The sequence below is a fragment of the Carcharodon carcharias genome, chromosome X, assembly GCF_017639515.1.
Source record: "Carcharodon carcharias isolate sCarCar2 chromosome X, sCarCar2.pri, whole genome shotgun sequence".
NCBI lineage: Eukaryota > Metazoa > Chordata > Chondrichthyes > Lamniformes > Lamnidae > Carcharodon > Carcharodon carcharias.
Window position 1 is genome coordinate 25,917,467 of NC_054507.1, and position 17,041 is coordinate 25,934,507.

Here is a 17,041-nt window from a genome sequence, read left to right on the forward strand (position 1 = left end):
TGAGGGGGAACTGGAGGTTATAATAATACTTGCAAACTTTACAAAATTAATTACGTTTGGTGCTCAACATCAGTAGCAGTCTGTTTAGCTGCCATAAATGTCAACTTCAGCAGAGATGAAATTCCAGTTGATAAATAAGTTGTAAAGTTAAAGAGTTATTAAGACTAGGAGAATGATAGAGACAAGGGTTGAATTTAGGGAGGTGAAAAATTTTTTATAATTCATTTTTGTGGACATTGCTGAAAAGGCTGGTATTTATTGTCCATCCTTAATTAGCCTGGAGGTGGAGGTGGAGGTGGTGGTGGTGGGCTTCTTCTTGAAGAACTGAATGGCTTGCTAAACCCGCTTCAGAGGGTAGTTAAGAGTAAACCATGTTGGCGTGGGACTGAGGTTACATATAGGCCAGACCAAATAAGGGCGGCAGGTTTTCTTCCCTAAAGGATATTAGTGAGCCAGTTGGTTTTTCCCACAATTCAATAGTTTCATGGTCACTTTTACTGATACTAGCTTTTTACTTAACCTTCCAATCCTCCTTAGATACAGGTATGGTGCCAGAGGACTGAAGATTTGCAAATATTACAAAAAAAGGGTGTAAAGATAAGCCCAGCAACTACAGGCCCCTCATTTTAACCTCAGTGGAGGGAAGGTTTTTAGAAACAATAATCTGGGACAAATTTAATAGTCACTTCAACAAGAGTGGATGAATTAAGGAAAGCCAGCATGGATTTGTTAAAGGCAAACTGTGGTTTAACTAACTTAATTGAGTTTTTTGAGGAGGCAATGGAGAGGGCTGATGAGGGTAATGCGGTTGATGTGGTGTACATGGACTCCCAAAGTGCCACATTGTAGCTTTACCAGCAAAATTAAAGCCCATTGATTAAAATAGAAAGTGGAAGCATGGATGTAAAGTTGGTTGAGTGACAGGAAACAGTAGTGGTGAACAGTTATTTTTCAGACTGGAAGAAAGTAAACAGTGGAGTCCCCCAGGAATCAGTACTAGGACTGTTGCTCTTCTTGATATATGGGTGCTCAGGGCACAATTTCAAAATTTGAAGATGACACAAAAATTGGAAGTATGTGAACTGAGAGGGTAGCCATAGGCTTCAAGAGAATATAGGCTGGTGGAATGGGCAGACACAAAGAAAATGAAATTTAATGCATAGAAATCTAAAGTCATATATTTTGGTAGAAAACAAACAAGGGGAGGCAATATAAAACAAAAAGAGTGCAATTTTAAATGGGTGCAGGGACAGAGGGGCCCAGGGATGTGCACAAATGAAAGTGGCAGGGCAAGATGAGAAAGTGGTTAAAAAGGCATATGGGATTCTGGGCTTTATAAACAGGCAGAGAGTACAAAAGCAAAGAAGCTATGATGAACCTTTATAAAACAATGGTTCAGCCTCAACTGGAGAAGTGTGTCCAATTCAGGGCAGCGCATTCTAGGATGTGACAACTTGAGAGGGTACGGAAAAGATTTACGAGAATGCAGTCCCTCAACCCTGGAACCAGTTACGTGGACAGATTGGAGAAGTTGGGGTTGTTTTCCTTAGAGAAGAGAAAGTTGAGGGGAGATTTGATAGAGGTGTTCAAAATCATGAGAAGTCTAGACAGAGTAGATAGGAAGAAACCATTCCCATTGGTGGAAGGGTTGAGAACCAGAGGGCACTAATGAAGAGAAATAACTTGCAAGGATACAGGGGGAGTGGGACTAGCTGAGCTGCTCTCGGTAAGGGTTGTCAAAGACATGATGGGCCAAATTGCCTCCTTCTGTGCTGTATTCTCTGATTCTATATTTTAAGAATTCATTCTCTGGATTATGAGCCCAGGCCTCTGGATTACTAGTCCAATAACATAACCACTACAGTAGTGATGAATTATTCTTCTGCGACTAAAATTAAGAGGGCCAAGGTGAACATCAAAGACATCCAAATGAACATAAGCACATGAAACCCCTCTGGCACGGTGATATTTGCCTTTTGTTTTAACACCTACCATATTCCTGAAGCTGGCGCTGGTGGTTTTTGTAGCATTGCTAAACTCCAATAAGCTGGTATTGTTCATGATCTCTCCTGTATTTTCACTAGAACAAAGGATATGATAGCTTCACATTTTTGAAGTATATAAATAGCTAACATACACAAATTAAATCCAACTTTCCATAATGGACAAAGAAATTCCATGACCACACCAAGACTTTAATATACCCTAAGTCACAAAAGGACTATGGAATAATAAAACTTCTAAATCAATAAACCAACAACAATGCTTCCTTAGTCTACCAGGTCAGTCATGGGCCTATCGATTAAGTGCTGTGCTACCATTTAATGTTAAATATTGTGCCAGCATTCACTACGTGTCCTCACACTTGAATAATATTAATTCACCCTTGCATGAGGCAGTGAAGAGCTTGCTGGCACCTGTGGAATTGTATCCCAGTGTGAATTGCCATCCTCAGAAGAGGGGAAAAGCAAGGAAAAAAGTCTATTTTGAATTTCACCCACTTTTTCTTTTTAATATTTATTAAGTGCATAACCTTAAACCTGATGTAAATAATTTTGGAAACTTAAATTGTGAACATATCCTAAAATTTTGTTAAAACCCTTATTAAATACAGCATGTTGGCATCTTTGCTATTATAAAATAAGAGTAAAACTCCAGTTAGATCAGGTTTTATTTTCATGCTTGGTGCTCAGAAGCATCAGACCTTAATACATTACACAGAAAACAGCATATCCTTCATGTATTATATAGGGAATAGGAGGCCCTATATGTATTAAGCAATGAACAGACCTGATGTATACAGATACATATAATATATACATACATACGGGGGTTGAACTTTTTCTTACCTGTGTATGTTCCCATGCTGTCTCATAACTCTGGCCTGTTGCTCTGTAATGATTATGGCTTTCACAATAGGAGGCTTTGTTGGGGCATTTAACTTCACCCCAAGCAAAAAGCGAACAGTCGAAGAAAACTTACTTTGAGTTTTTAGTACCTGTGGAGGTTGCTTTTCCACGAGGAATGCGCTGCAAAATAATGGAAACAGGTCAAAAAACCACTTAGTGTTGGCTATGATGGGTTCAACTATCCATTCTTCTTTGCCTCTGTCCATCTCCCTGCACCATGGATCACTTGTGACTCTAGTAGATACATGACAGCAGCCTGGAAGCAGGGTTGACTCTCTCTCCTCTTCACAGAGGAGCCACTAGCCTCTGCTTAGTGCCTTTCCATAGTAATGAAGCCAAGACCAGGAACAGAGCAGAGAGCAGGGGGTAAGTGAAGGTGCACCACCTCCACCTTCATTGCATACTGTTGCCTCAGTATTCTACCGGGGGGAAGAGAGAGATTAATAGCAACCTTTGCTAACATTAGAATGATCTGAAACTCCAGCTTGATAGGTTTGCATTTTATTACTCTCACCCCAATGGATGAATATCTCATAAGCATCAGTAACAAACACACTGATGCACATACAGGTTGAGAGGCAGAGCTGTTTAGCAGTGACAGCTCTCAGGCCTCACTATTCCCTCATCACACTGAGTCTTGTTGAAATGGACATTCAAACCCCTGATATGAAATTTTGCAGCACTCCTCCATTCACACATTCTGTTCTCAGTGGAGGTAAAACACTGCATTCCAAATGACTGTTTTGCACGAGGTCAGTTGGTTGTTGCTTTACATGTATTCCAGATTGTGTTTGGAATGATGTAGGATGGTTAATCACAGCAAAGTCAAACTATCACTTTAGATTGCACTACCTCTGAATTAAGACCCTATTCCACATGAAGGGTTTGCTTTATACTAGGACACACATCAAATGCAGAAAATTATATAGTTTGTACTTGCAGCTCTAAATGAACATAAGAACATCGTAAGAAATAGGAGCAGGAGTAGACCAGACAGTCCCTCTAGCCTGCTCCATCATTTGGCTGTACAGCAATGTGGTAATAAAGGAGTTACCTTCTGACCAAGTTATTGAGTAAGGAGGAGAGTTTCTCAGGCACTCCAGATATCTGCTCATTAGCAATGTCTTCCCGTGTGCTAATTAGCCCGAGCTCTTGCTGAATCTGACAGTTCATTTCTGCAAGTTTATCACACCTGGAATAAGAGCAGACTTTGTCATAAATATCTAAGCCAAGATAATGGATCAACAGAACACAGAATTCTATCAACTAAAGTGCTGGAATGCTAAGACAAGACGACCAAAGTCATCATTCCAAATAATTTCAGTTTTCCTTGGAGGATACTCTCCTTCAGTCCTACCTGGGTTAACTCCAGCGAATTAATACCTTGTCACACGATTGCAGTGCAAGCTTTTCATCAAGCACCTTAAAAGAAAATTACTCTTCAATGGACAGCTAGCATGATTGAAGTGCTAACTACCTTAAACAGGAACAAAATAATTCAAATGTTTCACCAACAGCCAAAAGAGCTAAATCACTCTCAATAGGAGAGATGTCATTAATTTAGAGTCCTCCAGCAATCGGTCATAGCACAGCAATTCCTCCAACACAAATGTTCTGATACCGAGCACCAATTGTATAATTCGTAATCTGGCTTGCAGGGGGATGCCCAACCCTGTTCAAACAAAAAAAAAGATATATAGACAGGTAATATCCTGCAGTTCGTACCTATTCTGTGCTCAGATAACTGATCTGTCAGGGCAATAATCAGGGCACTACCATTGACTTTAGGCGTCCCTAGGCTATATAGCTATATAGATAGCTAGATAGATAGCTAGATAGCAAGCCAGATTACGAATTATACAATTGGTGCTGGGTATCAGAACATTTGTGTTGGAGGAATTGCTGTGATATGACCGATTGCTGGAGGACTCTAAATTAATGACATCACTCCTATTGAGAGTGATTTAGCTCTTTTGGCTGTTGGTGAAACATTTGAATTATCTATATAGCTAGCTAGCTATATAGCTAGAGATAGAGATAATAAAAAAAAAAAATTGGCTTGGATTTCCATTCCTATTGTCAACAGATGACCCGTGCTGGAATATGCATGTGTGTAACTGTCAGCAAGGATGATATGGTGCATGGTTCGAATGCTTCTCAAGCAAATAATCTGATACCCACTAGGTTTCATGGGTGAAGAATGGTGACTTGGACAAGGCACTGGGATGCTGCCAATGTCTACAGAACTATCCTGCAATTCAGGAGTCATGACATTAACATTCGGCGGAGGGAACGGAATTGAAAAAGATCAGATTGTGTTAATTGTAAATCTTGTAAATGTTTATTTACGAAACAAGCACAGAATATGTTGGCTCTTTAGCAAAAGCTACTAAACCTAATTTCAAATTATCCAAATTAGGTATGTTTTTGAATCACTAAAATTGCACTTTACAAAACAGTCTTTTATGCATGACAGAGAGGATTCAGGGATAGGCTTTGTAATAAACAGCTGTTTGCAACTCTATCACGTGTCAAGAAAGAACCACCATGGCTGAAACCAATACATTGATTCTTAAAAATAATCTGCTTTTTGTTTTCAAAAACTGGAAACTTATCAAGGTATACTCAGGTTTGTTTTTTGATTAGATTTATGTGAATGTCAAGGCAAGCTTTGAAGAGAAGTCTATTTAAAATATATCTGTATGAAGCTCATACATTTTCATTCAGATTCTGCTCCACCACATAAAAGTGGCACATCAATTGATAATCTTTTCAAAAACAATGACCAAACGGTTGGGAACACTGATCCTCCATAAATGGAAAATTATAGAAGTCCAGAACTATTTCTTTTGGTTCGTGATCTGTTGCAGTTAATTGTAGGAATGGTGAAGTAAATTGAAATCCTGCCCGCTTAGAGAGAGGAGCACTCTCTCTTTCTACAGCTCAGCAAGGAATTCCAGTGGCAGACACAGGTACTATAACATTTGAATACTAAAGCATGTGACTACTGAAATAATTCTGTGCCACCAGCTCCTGTATTAGCCTTTATATATACACACCACGTCAACAAACTTAAGTGCTTGCAAATTCACAAACACAATAATAAAGGTTGTAGGCTGATAGACAGCACCAAAATGAACTCTCAAGACAGCACCAAAACGAACTCTCAAGACATCAAAGTACTAGAGACCCAGCAAATAAAGACTTTAATACTGTTAGAACCATACCTACAAGAATGTTATTTTCTTTTATAATTTGGAAGGATATTGCATTATTTGGATACTTGGGAGTGGACTGGGTTTTTTAAAAAAAGATAAGATAATCTTGGACTGGAGCAAGCATACCTTTTCCAAGAAATCACATGACATCAGCTAAATAGCCAGCATGGCAATTGAGGAGGAGAGCTATTTGTTTATTTGAATTGCAATCACTTTAATTGATGGAAAAAAAACTGTTTTAAAGGCAAAGGCCTTAGTGATTTACTGGAAATCATTTGACGAAGACAAGCTTTATGCTTTGAGCTTATTGTTTTAAACTCAGTTGGGAATGAGCTGAGAAGGGGAAAAGCTGCCCAGCTCACACTCTCTTTGCCTTGCTTGATATCCAGTGTGGTCATCAGTATCCAGCTAGGAATCCTCATCTCAGGGGAACACGTCGGTATTTGGAAACCAGAAAGGCCGAGGCGAGGAGAATTGATCCGGCTTTATTTTTCGCTGTGCTGAAGCTCCGTTAATGAGAACCTCCAGACATCTCTGGGACTCGCAACCCGTCCTCACATGAGGGAGCACCAGATTGACAGCATCAAAACCCTGCAAACTTTTTTTTCTTCAACCATCCATCTCTGCAGAGACCCTATTGTGTGTGCATGATAGATAGTTACACTTTCAGATTACAAAGTGTGCTAACCAGTTCTTGCAACTTATTTAAACAAAAAAATTTGTATTATAATAAATCAATCATTCTGAGTTTATTGAAATAAGCCTGGGTTAAAGCCTCTTTTATTCTGGGTCTAATAGTAGCGAGGGTAAATAATTGGCTATTTTGGTTAAGTGAATTCAGCATTTACAGTAATGGTGCGACCTGTGGAGTAGTGGGATGAGAGAAACTGCGCACTCCTTCCATCTCAGTCATAACAATATGTGGAGATTTCTGCTGCTGGTTCAGTCCTACTCATTTCAACTCTTGCACTGGTATCTCACTCTCAGGTTGCCATGGGCAAAGGGGAGAGCTGGAAACTTGCAAATTCTATGACGACCACAAGTCAAAGGGACAAGATCAGCAAAGCACTGTTGGAGTCAGAATATGAGGTTACCACAATGATGTTGGACCAAGTTTAGAAATACAGATCCTATACTGTACCTGAAGCACAGGTGGGGAGCCTGAAAGAAATTGGCAACTGGTGCTAAAGAATTCAGAAGAATGGGACTGGGCCACATTTACTTTAGTTTATTAAAGTAATAGTCAATGAAATTTAATGCTAGTGACCAGGACCACACAAAAAGTTACTCAATACATAAATACTCCAGTGTATATATGAGCAGGGCTGAGATCGTTTCTTGTGGGTGGCACCTTCTGTTTCCCTTGCAGTCAAAACGCAAATTTGAAATAACATCTACAGATAGCTTATTTTGAATAAGATACAAAATGATCAACTACAGGCCCATCAGTCAACAGAAAGTAATTTGGCAATATATGCATCAAATTTCTCAAGCTATTTGTAATCCTGCAACACCGACATCATGAAAGAGACTAACATTCCATCATTCAGCCAAAATTTCTACCATTAATTATGAACAAGTGGGTATTTCCAATGGGCAACTGTAATTCAGTGCATCTTAATTTGACATTTTGCGCCTACGTGCCAATTTATTTGTAAAATACTGCGCACCAAATGGACTGAATCTGGTTCCTCACCATTCCTGAAGTGACCCCAGGTTGTCCTCAAAGTAGGCACCATTTCCTGACAGCTGTAGTCGTCGTTTCCAGTCCTGAATCATATTCAGCACAAGGCCCTGGACCTGTTCCAGAGATCTCACCGCTTCCAAGATGCTGTAATTTCTCTTCTGTTAAAAAGCCATTCAAAAAACCCAAAAGATTCATTGTTAGCCTTAAGGCACGTTTACCCTATTAAGGGGGTCCCAGGGAGCAACACTCAAACTTCTGTCCGCCCAATGTATTTTGTGCTTGTTCTCCCCATAGGCCTGTTGGAGACAGAGACCAGTTTGTCGCTGTGCACAGACATCATGCATTGCTGCAGATCACACTGGCCTCTATTTAATGTTTAGTGCCAGGCAAAATGTAAAGATAAGAGGGAGCCACCGTTCAACATGTCTAGCTTTGACGACATATGGCTGGGTAGAAGGGTTTTTGTGTGTGAGGTTTACACAGTAGACCGCGTAAAATTCTTGGTGAATTGCAAAGCAAAGCCAAAATAATAAAACAGAATAAATCATGAGGTATATGGTAATTGGGAGGCATGCATTCAGTGGTGCTACAAATTAGTTTGAGGCTTCCTCCCTCCCCCCAACCCCATTCAATTTGTGTAGTTTCCTCTATACAACAAGCCTAAATTAATAAAAGATTTGTGCCCAATTTAGTTCACTGTCTCAGCCACCTGTGACAATTTAGTTCATACACTTTTTTTGTAAAGTTTCTGTACAATTTTTTGAAAGAACTTCAGCATCATAGTGAGTAAGAGTTCCTGTGTTCTGGAATACAGCACCACTAACTCAAACGTAAGCACTAATTAGTGGTATGCATTCATTTTAATTTAGTGTTTCTTTAATAGCATGTACCATCTTTTCCCCTCTTTCCTGCTCCCCAATCATTAACTTTTTCCAGCTTAATACTGGCATGACAAAAGCCATTATGATCCACACAATTTCTCCCTTTTCCAACCACTTACCTATTATTTTGCAATCTGTGTCCCATCTGATGCACAGCTAAACTGAAAATTCATTATCTATTTCTTCACTAAAACCAGTATTCTCCAGCTCTAATATGCCTTATCTCCATCCATACTTCCACCCCACTATAACTGAAATATTCATTCAGGCTTTCGCCTCCAAGCTCATTTTCCCGAGCCCCTCCTTACCAGCATCCAAGGTTCTTTATCCCAATAGACAGACACTAACTCATCCAAACATCTGACACTGCATCTTACCTTGGGCTAAGGTTTGATTCATCCATTACCCTTGCCTCAATGATATCCTTACACACAAGACATTGATATCAGAATCCTCATCCTTTTTTAAAGATCCCTCCACAGCTTTTGTCCTTCCTACCTATACAACCTCCTCCAGCATGTTCCAGTTCACACTCTATGTTCTTCTAATTCTAGCCTCCTGTGTTCCCCCCCAATGCCACCATTCATGGCAGAATCTTCAGCTATTACAGTCCTACAGCCTGTTATTGTTTTCCTGAACTGCCCCACCTTACTACATTTCTCCATCTACAAAAGCCTCAAAACCTCTCTGTGCCTCCTCCTGAATGCAGCTTGGTGTCTGTTGTCATAACCACCTCCCCCCCTCCCATTTTGTGAAGTGCCTTGGGACGTTTCACTATATAAGGCGCCATATAAGTGCAAGGTTTTGGCTGCAATTGCCAATTCAGTACATTATTACTGTATCACTGTGACACTGGATACTTAAGAGTAATTTTTAAAAAAATGTTCATGGCAGGTTCAGCTTAATCAGCAAAAGTTTTTGGATGTTTGCCTAATGCCAAGGCAGATATAGAACATGGTTATACTACTGTGACAACTGAAAGTTTTCAATGAAGCTTTGACCATATAACTAATCCAGATGTCCAGTTTTTAAAAATATCACATCACATCAAAATGATCCTCACTTTAAATAAATTCAAGTGTTGTATAACCAAATGAACTTAATCCAGTTGAAAGTAGATGTATATCAGACGATTTGCATTCTTTAAACCGCTATTACCGACACTAAGCCAATTCCCCCGTGCATGTTATTTTCATTTTTTCCAAAGACACCATAATGTGTCAGTTTAAAATTGTTTCTCAACTTACACTGGTTAACTGAAGTAATATAAAAAGAATCTAAATAAATTTTTGCCAATTCAGTCCATTTGCACAGTTGCCACAATGCAGAAGTATAACACAAAAGAGGAAATGTTTGGAACCATTCTATACATTCAGAATGGAAAGTGCCTAATCCAATAGCAATTTGCAAAATCCACAAAAACCTGGGTCTAATTAGGCAAAACTATAGAGCTTGTTTCCTTCATGTTGGAAACACTAATGAGAGCAGGAGAAAAGAATGTCTGTAATTGAGGGCACTCTGGGTAAATGCCTTTTTAAATTAGGTGGGAAAAAAAATTCACACTGATACAGTAAAACCTGGGGCTGATCCACATTGTTAGGGAAGATTAAAAAGGAAACTTTGCCCTGGATATAATCAGAATGTGTTTTGTGCTGATACTGGATGTGAAATATTTAAATATGTTACACTTCTAAGCACTACGATCCCTCACCTCAGAGGGCAAAACAATTGTCTCTTCCTTGTATAACATAAGAATTGATGTTAGTGCCCCAAGACTAGGAAAAAAAGGGAAAAGAAAATCAGCCAGCGTTCTGGATCTGCTAACAAAATGGTGACCCATGTTGGAAAGTGCAGGTGTTAGGCCAGAATTAGACTCAGCTATAATGAAACGTAGTCAAGTAGCTTATCCAGGCTGAAACCCAAAGAATGGGTGCTTGGGTAAGGAACAGGAGGGCAGAGGTTGTCAGTGCTGCTGTTTCCCAGTAAAGTGTCAGTACTTTTAGAAGATGTGGAGAAAATAAAAATAAAAAACATTTAAAAAGAGGAAATGCTGGAGGGTGGGGACAGTGCAAAGGACTAAAATATGAGTTCATTCTTAGACAGTGTGTTCCAAAGGAGATTTTCCCTGTTTGGAGGGTGGACAGAAGAGATAAAATATCTTCCATGAGCAATTGCTACACAATGAAGGATTGTGCTTTATAAAAATGTAAGTATCTGATCAAAATAAAAAAAGACTGAGCAGGTAGGTGTGCAGCTACCTGTGCGCTGCTACTGTCTTTATGCACTCACAATGCAGCTAAGGAGTGGGCTAATCCAAAGACATTCCATATGTTAAATCAAGCTATCCAAAATCAAATCAGTAGCAGCTAGATGGTTATAGCCAGTTTCCCAAATGCAAAACTTCCTTTGCATATATGAAAATTTATAATGCATTAATGCTGCAGTCTTTCATTTGCGCTTGGCACGAATTTACAGCCACAGTGAACTAGCCATCAGGTATTCTTGTAAAATGCAGTGCAGTATGCCAAATGGGAACTGGTATGGAGGAAAAGGCACCCACCACCATACCTTGCACTTGAAACTTTTCCCTGCAGTCATCTGACAGAATTGCTGCAAGCGTAAACTTCCCCAGCAATGTGCTTGCCGTGCAGTCACAAATTCACCAAGCAGCACTCAAAATCATTTCTTCCATTAAACAAGCAACTTTTCCTCCTAAACTGAAGGCATAAACCTCTTCATTAAAGCTTCTCAATTTATTGGCAGGAACATAAAAAGGAGAGAACACTTCCAACTGTCCTCTGATGCCATGCATTATTCCAAGTCAAAACAAAGCACCAGCTGCCAATGCTACTCTAAAAACGGAAGTGTACTAGGTCGGCCTGAAGCAATTAGTCTAGTGACACAGGGCAAAGAACTTTTCACCAGCTCAGGCTCAGAAGTGCCTTTGACTGTTTAACAACAGCAGAAATAGAAGTTGGCACACAGTAAAAGAAAATATGTGCAATTATATTGCGCCTTATGTCTCTCAGAAACGTCTCAAGGTTCTTCACATACAATGTTTTGCTTTGAAGTGCAGTGACTATTATGTAGGCAAATGCAGCAGCCATTTTGCGCACAGGAAGATTCCTCGAGCAGCAATAAGACGAATGACCAGTTAATTTCTTTTTGTTGATGCTGCTTGTAGGAGGAATGTTGACCCAGGTTACCAGGAGAACTCCTTGCTACTTTTTTCAAATAGTACACTCACCTGAGTAGAAAGTCTCACCCAAAGAACAATAGCAATGTTCCCTCAGTACTATACTGGGATGTCAGCCAAGATTTTAAGCTCAAGTCCTCGAATGGGTCTTGAACCCAGACTCATAAGTGTACTACCAAATGAGCCAAAGTTCACGCATTGAGCAGGGATGAGGTTTCAGATTGTTCCCCCCACTTTGAAATTCAGTTTCTGAACAATCTTCCTTCAATGGAAGACAATTATAATCATTTGTAAGCAAGCCCAAAACCCCTTTGGACCTTAATACCATCTAGTTAGTGTCACATTTTTGCCAAATAACCTTGAATACAAGGCATTGCATATTCATGCTATATCAGCTTCAATCCAACAACTGAAGCCAACATCAGATGAATTTGATAAAGGCCTTGGTCAACCGAGGTACTACCACAAGTTTGGCTACACATACAGACTGCTGAGTTTCAGTCAAAATAAGAGACTCAAGCAAGTATAACACTGTAGATGTGGAAGTAGCAAAGTTAGTTATTGCCACTTTATTCCTATGGTAATGCTGTTGACTTCACAGGAGCATTTTCCTAAAAGCACAAAAGATTACTGCACATGCATAAACACATGTGTCTGAAATGTGACAATTCTAGATGGTCTCTTAAGGACACATTTTGCAAATTCTATGACTGGCATATGGCAGTTTAGGAGGATATCTCTGAACATAAGATGGTTAAGCAGTTGGTGATGAATAAACCTAGCATGCAGCATTCGGCTAGGATGTCTCGAACATGAAGGTGTGTAACATAATATAGGGTGCAAAAGAGTTGGGGAAGAGGGTGGGGACAGGAAACAGGGAAGAGAAGATAGAGATCTGGGATCAAGTTAGCTCCAAAATAACACATCAGGTGATCGAAAATTGGAACAGAGTCAGACAAACTTGGGAAAGTATTGTGACACTTGAGCAGGCCCACAATACCCCAACAGGGGTCACTAATTAATGATATCCGAAGGAGCAGCCCTGTGACTTGAGAGCCAATTATGGCTCCAGATAAACCTGTAAGCCAATAGCCCAACAGATGGGTTTAGCTAGAAAAACAGGCGACTTGCCAGTGGTCCATGCTGGTAAGCTTCCTGGAGTTAACTGGTTAAATGCCAGAATCCTTAAGCCTTGGCTTGTCATCTAACATTTAAACCCTCTGGACTGGGGTAAGTAGTCTGCGTTTCTATGAGAGCAATTGTGTATATCAGGCAAATGGAAACTCTAAGGATTTCAGCAGCTTGGGTTGGAGATTCTGAAAACATATTGATGGGTTTCCATGCACGTTCAGGTACTCAGCCGACCAAAAGGAAATCGCCATGGTTTGGTGGGAAGCAGGAGTAAAAAGCAAACATGAAAGGGTTCAACTACCTTGACAATGATGGCAACTTCCAGAAGAAACTTCAGATCTGTTCACACTTGCAAGGAGTTATTCCATAAACATTTTCTTAGCTTGGCCAACTGCATTTTACTAACAGAAGTAAGCTCACCCTTCTGTGATCGTCCCATGTGCTCTTTTGCTGTTTTATGTGCTCCTCCCTCTTGGTGAATTCTGGTAGTGGGCTATTTGCTTGCTGCAGGTGGTGAGCTAAAATAAAAACAATACAATAAGCCTCAGACCTAAGACAACTTCACTTTTGTTCATTCACCTAACTTGACTTCTCTGTAGATAGAGAGCACTCTGCCCTTCTGTAGCTAGCCAACAGCAACCGCTCAGGAAAACTCAGTCCTCAGATTCTTCTGGCTCTGCTAGGAAACCGCACCACCTCAGTTCGGCAGCTGCTCCCTTAACATCACTCCCATCAGGGACTGACGAGTGTGTGGAAAAATTGAGAGTCCAGCCTAGCCCCATGCCACTCACTCAGCGGCACTACATTATCCATAACATACATGGTGGGGTGGAGTAGAGCACACGCCATGGACAGAGCGCACACACAACACAGCATAGGTGATGCACATACTCCATAAAATAGCTAAGAATGACATTGAAAGAGACATGAGCACCTTATTGGATCCAACACTCGGCATGTCCAATCAATGCAGAGCAAATAAAACCAGAAGAGGTTGAACTACATAGCTAAAACGGTAAAATACAAGTTCTTTACACAGTGATGAACACACAGATTGGGCTACTGAAGGCGACAGTAATGGTAACAAAAATTATGGAATCACTTTAGAAACACACAGATGCTGCAATGGGAGAACTGTAGGACCTTTATGGATGAATTAATTACATTACACTGAAAGTCTTTCCTCATCTTCAATGATATTGTCTGACCAGAATGCTCCGCCAGGAACAATAACCTGTCCTCTCTTTCCAGGTGTCAATGGATCTGCTGTGTGTTTCTAGCATTATCCGTTTATAATTGAAGTTCTGATGGAAATACAACATCTTAGTAAACTGATCTGATAAAGAAGTTCTGATGAATTTATACGAGTGTAAAGATTTTTAGGAAATTTTCCAGATATGAAATATTCTAATAGGAGATGTAAAGAATCGGTCTGTTTGATGTTGCCAAATTGGGGTTTGACTTGCTAATTTAGCAAAAGTCAGCAAAATAGTAAATTCACCCAGTCTTCAAATAGATTTCAGATTAGATTAGTTGGTATTTTGAACTTTGTAAAACCTGCTTCATACTCACACTGGTAGCATGGTGGCAATTGTTGCTGCTCCTGGTCAGGAGCCTCACTCGTTTGCTGAGTAGCACTGCGGTACATCTGAATGGTCTTGATTAAGCCATTCAGCAGAGTAAGCTGCTGTAATACATTTGCATCTTCCTGCTTTATCCTTTCACTGTTGGTGGTCGGAACAGGTTGGGCTGGTAAGGTGACAGCTGGTGCAACACTGGCCTGCAAAACAAAACAAAGGAAAATGTCTAAGACTAAGATCTAAAACTGGTTTAATATTTAGGAAAGTCAACAATAAACCATTTACTGGATGAATATGCACCTTTCATTCCTTACTTCCTTCCATGAGAGTACAAGAATGGTTACATATTCTTCTATTTTACAAATTCTCTTATTTGAATAACTGGGTTGACTTTCCCATACCAGCAGGCTTGGAAGTAGCTTGGTTTGTGCTCTGGAAATAACCTTTTAAATGAACAGTCACCCCTATTAGTTCAAACATTCACCCATCTGACTTGTTGTAACATATATCTAAAAATCAATAGTCCATTGTGGAACCAAGATTAGTATGCCCTTGTTAATGACAACTGGGGATCTTCCCACATTTGCAGTGCTAAAACTGCCTAAGAATCTGTTTATTCTTCCTTTTGCGACCAACAACTTCACTTTCTATAGCACCCAAGATTTGAATCCTGCTCTTACTCCTAAGGGGACCTTAACATTTTCGCATACTCCTTCAGCGACACCAAAAAAACTCTCCATTTGACAAACAATCTCACTTGTAAGCTTTAAACCCACATCTGTTTCCCCTATTACAACTTTTCTTGTCTCTCTTTATCTGTTATGCTCAGTGCTCCTTTAAACTTCCCCCCATTCTGCTAAACTTCTAATGCACAGTCTTACAAGCTCATCCTTGCACCTTCAAGCTATGAAAATAAAGACTCATTGCACCATCTCAATAATCTGATAGTTGAGCCAGGCAGGTATGTAGTCCTCTAGCACACTGGTTAGAGCTTAGTGCATTATGGAGGGGCAGTCATGTTTCTGGGGGTTGGGGTTCTCCCACTCTAACTTTCAGGTTCATTTGAAGCAATGTGCTGACAGGCAAGGCGATTTTGGATGGACTGGCAGGAGGAAATTTACCAGTACTAAATGATTAAAAAGCCTCTGTGCGCCAAGTGGTTATGGTACTGGGCTTGTAACCCCAAGATCAAGAGTTCAAATCTCACAATGGCAAACTGTGAAACATGTAACTTCATCTGAAACAGATGGAAACAGGTTTGTACTCGAAAGAGTATCAAGAGTTCAAATCTCACAATGGCAAACTAATTCTAAACACAGTGGACTTGGGTAAATGAATGAGTTCCTACAGGGAGTGAGTAAGCACTTCATATTTAGCAAGCTGAAAATCTGCCTGTGTGGATTTCCCAGTAGCTTGGCTTGGATACTCAAATGTGATGGCCAGTATCAAATATACCCAGCTGACCTAAAAACACATCATTCCTTCCTTCTGTAACTGCATCTGTAGGGGGACTTACAGCATAATGTTGTTATCTAATACACCACTCCCACTCTATCATAACTGCTTCGAAAATGCAGCCAACCATGTTTCTTCACAAACGGGGGCTCTGCTGCACTCTCGAGGAAGTCTTCAACCCAGAATTAATCAAAAAATGGCTCAAATGTTTTGCATAAAATGTAGAGATTTTGTAAGTTTGGTTTATTTCAGCCCCTCAGTTGCTATTTTTAAATTTTGTAGCCTAATTATTCTGCTACACTTGAGTATTGCAGTTCCACAGGAGTGGGGTTAGAACAATTTCCATGATGCCTCTCTTGCAAGAACAGACTTTGTTAACAGGAATTGTAGCTCCTCGCCTCTTAAGTCCCAATTCAAATTTCCAGATTCTGGAACAGGAGGGAGATATATCCATGTTTGGGGAGGAGGTGGTGGGGGAAACCTTCTTACAGGCATTTCAATCATTAAATGACCAACTTTAAGTTTGATGATTGCTTTTTTCAAATGGTGTAATTTTTTTATGTTATAACTATCACTTGGTAGCTGTATATAGTGATCAGAGTAAGGAGGAAAATGGTCAGCACAAATAATTTGGAAAAATTGTTTGAAAAATTTGGTTTGTTTGTTTTGTGGTATTTGCTGGCTCCAGATTTTTTTTAAGCTTTGGGGGGAAAAAAGGAATGATTTAACTGGATGGTACTGTGCATAGTCCTAGTTCCTGATCAGTGGTGTTACCTTTCACTACCTGTTGGGATATTATTAAATCAGCTTGGCCAACTTGAACACAAAATCAGAAATGAGACACAAATGATATATCTTGTTTAAAAAAATCCAAATATGACATATATTGTATGAAAGATTTTTGATTATAGTGATTGATAATTTTGCAATAATTTACAAAGGCCGTAAAAGAAGTCACAGATCCAAAAAATTTTACTTGATTCC

At 39.8% G+C, this 17,041-nt stretch overlaps 1 protein-coding gene across 8 annotated transcripts in view; it reads right to left on the bottom strand.

Moving 5' to 3' along the window:
* LOC121273181 (signal transducer and activator of transcription 5B-like) overlaps nucleotides 1-17,041 on the bottom strand; it is a 135,507-nt gene that overhangs the window by 34,856 nt on the left and 83,610 nt on the right. For all 8 annotated transcript variants that reach the window (XR_005941958.1, XR_005941957.1, XM_041180168.1 and 5 more), the window contains exons 5-10: nucleotides 14,595-14,802; nucleotides 13,443-13,540; nucleotides 7,824-7,972; nucleotides 3,964-4,101; nucleotides 2,850-3,029; nucleotides 1,993-2,080 (exon numbers count right to left, since the gene is read on the bottom strand). Coding sequence is in view for 6 of the 8 variants with exons in the window: in XM_041180168.1 (XP_041036102.1) it covers nucleotides 1,993-2,080; nucleotides 2,850-3,029; nucleotides 3,964-4,101; nucleotides 7,824-7,972; nucleotides 13,443-13,540; nucleotides 14,595-14,802 (861 nt within the window). In the remaining 2 variants the exon portion in view is untranslated. The remainder of the gene's footprint in view (nucleotides 1-1,992; nucleotides 2,081-2,849; nucleotides 3,030-3,963; nucleotides 4,102-7,823; nucleotides 7,973-13,442; nucleotides 13,541-14,594; nucleotides 14,803-17,041) is intronic.